The 3,556-nt window shown below is 53.1% G+C and overlaps 1 protein-coding gene across 1 annotated transcript in view; it reads left to right on the top strand.

The window, feature by feature from the left end:
• The window catches only part of CCNJL (cyclin J-like), a 47,321-nt gene extending 45,589 nt beyond the window's left edge, over positions 1-1,732 (top strand). Inside the window, exon 5 of the mRNA XM_012644799.1 lies at positions 1,287-1,732. Coding sequence (XP_012500253.1) covers positions 1,287-1,732 — 446 coding nt within the window. The remainder of the gene's footprint in view (positions 1-1,286) is intronic.
• The last annotated feature ends 1,824 nt before the right edge of the window (positions 1,733-3,556 follow it).

Here is a 3,556-nt window from a genome sequence, read left to right as displayed (position 1 = left end):
GGAGTTTGAAGTTGCTGTGAGCTAGGCTGACACCATGGCACTCTAGCCCAGACAAGAGAGTGAGACTCCGTCTCAAAATAAAATAAAATAAAATAATAAATGTCTGGGCTCTTTGATCTGAGTCCCAGTGTAATCTTATGGATAATCACATTGAGCGACTCTCATTATAAGCTACTTTTCTCAAACATGGCCACAAAGTTGACCTCTTAGCCACCTAAGCCAGAGTGACTTCAGATGAGAGCCACAGCCTCCTTGCAGGCATCCCTGGGATCTTGGGGAGGAAGTGTTCGGTATGTCAGAGAAAATGCTTCAAGGCATCATGCACCCAACACTGGGGAGCTGATACTGAAGGCAAAAGAGCTCCGTGGCGACTGCAGGGAGGAGGGTAGACAGGACAGGGCCTCTCCTCTTCCACCCACAGGTGGCAGCATGTCCCGGGTGCTGGCCTGACTGACCAGGGGGCTGTGAGGGCCAAGCAAAAGCCTCCTCTGAGCTCTCCAAGGTGGGCAGCCTCGCTGGTGGCTGCCTTTGTCCCATTGCTCGGAAATGTCAGTCCTGCTCCCTTAACAGGTGGCCTTGTTTTAAGACTGGTGCTTTTGAGAAGGTCCCCGAAGCCAGAGCATACTGGTCTGAGTGCCGATGGGTTCCTTTGGATGTTTAGCTGCCCCCGGCTTGGCCTCACCTCCTCACCGATGGGTGGTTGCTGCTCTGGGAGATCCCTTCTCAGAAATGCTGCCATCTCCACTTGCTCCTTTCTCTCATAAGCCTCTAATTGTTTTGTTTTCCAAAAAAGCTTTATGGGAAGTTTTTCTTGAGATGGCGAAAAACCATATATGACCCCCTTTTCAGATAGAGAAACTTAGACCCCAGGGGCCAACTTGCTTGTATCCGATAGCTAAGCAGTGACCCAGCTGGGGATGGAGCTGGCCCAGGGGTGCCTAGACGGCAGAGACCGCACTCCTTCAGGCACCAGGAACACCCGCTGTGCCAGGTACAGGGAATTCAGTAGGGAGCAAAAGCAGATGGCATCCTCCCTGCCAGCCAGGTAGTGACCGGAAGTGACCCTCAGAGGTGTTGACTGCCGAGATGGCTGCAGGGACAGCTAGTCTAGTCTGGAGGGGTCAGAAGAGGACTTCCGTGCCTGAGTCTAGTCGGAGCTGGGGCCGTGCTGCAGGCAGCGAGGGCATCCTGGGCAAGGCCTGGTGGTCACAGCGCATGTCTTCAGATCCCGCTGAGCAAGGCAGGTAGAGGCGCATGCAAGTGTCTGGTGGCCTTTGACCTCCAAGTCTCATCCAGGCCTTTTCCTTTCAGAGCATATGACAACGTCCTCAAGGATGCCGTTGCAGTCAAGAGCCAGGCCTTGGCGATGGTACCTGGCACGCCCCCCGCCCCCACCCAAGTGCTATTCCAGCCACCCACCTACCCTGCCCTCGGCCAGCCGGCGACCACCCTGGCACAGTTCCAGACCCCCGTGCAGGACCTATGCTTGGCCTATCGGGACTCGCTGCAGGCCCACCGTTCAGGGACCCTGCTCTCGGGGGGCACAGGCTCATCTCTCCACACCCCATACCCCACCCTCCAACCCCTGGATGTGTGTCCCGTGCCCGTCCCCATGTCCCTCAGCATGCAGATGGCTATTGCAGCTGAGCCCAGGCACTGCCTCACCACCAGCTACGGAAGCAGCTACTTCAGTGGGAGCCATCTGTTCCCCACAGGCTGTTTTGACAGATAGGCCACCTCTGGACCAGACGGGAAGCCTTGGAGACCCGGGCAGAGGAAGAGGACATTGACGAGGAGAGCTCAGCCAAGTGAGGCTCTGGGAGGCCATCCCTAGAGAGCCTCGTTGCCCATGAACATGGAGGGTTCATACTCCTTTTGAATAAAACTGACCCAGAGTGAAACACTCAGTGACATACCTCACCCGAGAGCATTCCTCCGAAAGACGTCTTCCACGTGTGGCTGGGGTACAAAGGGATGGCTCGGGGGCCGTCCCCTCGAGCAGGGGCCCAGTGAATCAAGAAGGACTCGGTAAGAGGCCAGGAGACTGGGAACTGGACACAGACCACTAATCCACACGCGTGTCTGGTTTTTAGCATCAAAGACTTCTTTGCTCTTTGCGGATGGCAGCTACACCATTGAAAAAGGAGGGGCAGCCTGATGTGTTCTCAGGACCCCCTAAAAATGAGTATTGGGTGCTTTTCTTTTCCTGCCTCCTACAGAGGGGCCTGCGTGCGTGTTTATGCCTGAGCGTTGGCCTCGCGAGGCGCAGCGGGGCGGCTGTCTTGCCTTCATTGTCGAACCTAAAACTTTTCTCAGCCTTTTAGATATTTCATGTGCTGCTGCTTCCCGAAGTGATCTAGCTTTCTGTTCAGTAAGCCGTCTTGTTTACATACTGTATCAGGGATTTTTGTGATACTTGAAAATTCCTTAAGAGAAATAACAAATGTCATTGCAACACTGCCTGTCCCACGTGAGAGCTGTTAAGTTTTAACCCAGCTTGTGACTGACCTGCAGGTAACAACGGAATTCCCTTTTCAAAAGCATATGGTTGGGGAGAACCACTTTCTCAGCTCTTGGTTCCAGAAGATTCCACATCTTGGATGCTGTGTTCACCCGTAGAACTTTGATAACTACCCAAGGAGGGAAGAGCTTGTTGAAAAGGAGACAAAGGTTTGAAACAATCCTCACCTCCCTCCACCACGTGCTTGCAGTGCGTGAGGTTACACCCAGCCTCAGCTCTGAGTTTGGCTAAGAGTGAAGGATAGTGATGTGGAACATTTGCTTCATGCCACCTGGATTTGGAACCTGGGGATGTGCATGGATATACGACACCACCATTGATAGGCGATCGGTTGGATTGAAAGACAGTATTTAGGGATCTGCAGCAAGAGGGATCTCAGGAAGACTCTTGTAACCATGTGCAATATGTTTTCATTCTGACTCATGGCTTGTGCTCAGCATGTTCTTTCTTTTGGTTAGTTTGGGGTCAGGGGACACATTGTTCACCCATCAGAACTGGGAGGTGCAAAGGACCACGGAAACGATGTTTGTTTTTTTTAAGAAGAACCCATCTTGGTTTTCTTGGGTCTTATGCCGGTCTAGAAGACTGTGGCGGGGGACTGCCGGGAAGGCAGTAGCGTGCTGCTGAGTCGGATCCGAAGGTGATGAAGCTTTTTTCAGAGCAGATGAAAAGTCTCAATGTGGAAACAGAGTGAGAGAAGAGACTGGGCGTGGATAAGGCGCTGCCCCCTGTCACACTAGCATAGGAAAGTGCTCATTAGTTTGTTGTTTCTTCTTTTTCCTTTGCCAACCTCCTCCTATTTATGTGCAACCGGTTTGGATTCCAGGTTATTGTTTCTGTTTGTTTGGGGGCTGGGGGCTCATGAAGGGCCCCCCAGTAGAGCCTCATAGCCAACATGGCCCCCAGAAGAAGGCATCCTGCAATAAACATATCACCTGCTCTTGGTCTCTGTGCTCTCTTCCTGGGCATGCCTGCTCAGGCAGCCCCTCCTTCCCACTTCCAAATCCCCAGCGGGTGTCTCATGGTGAGAGGTGC

Source organism: Propithecus coquereli, unplaced genomic scaffold, assembly GCF_000956105.1.
Source record: "Propithecus coquereli isolate 6110/MARCELLA unplaced genomic scaffold, Pcoq_1.0 Scaffold220, whole genome shotgun sequence".
Classification (NCBI taxonomy): Eukaryota; Metazoa; Chordata; class Mammalia; order Primates; family Indriidae; genus Propithecus; species Propithecus coquereli.
This window is presented reverse-complemented; position numbering and strand designations above follow the sequence as displayed.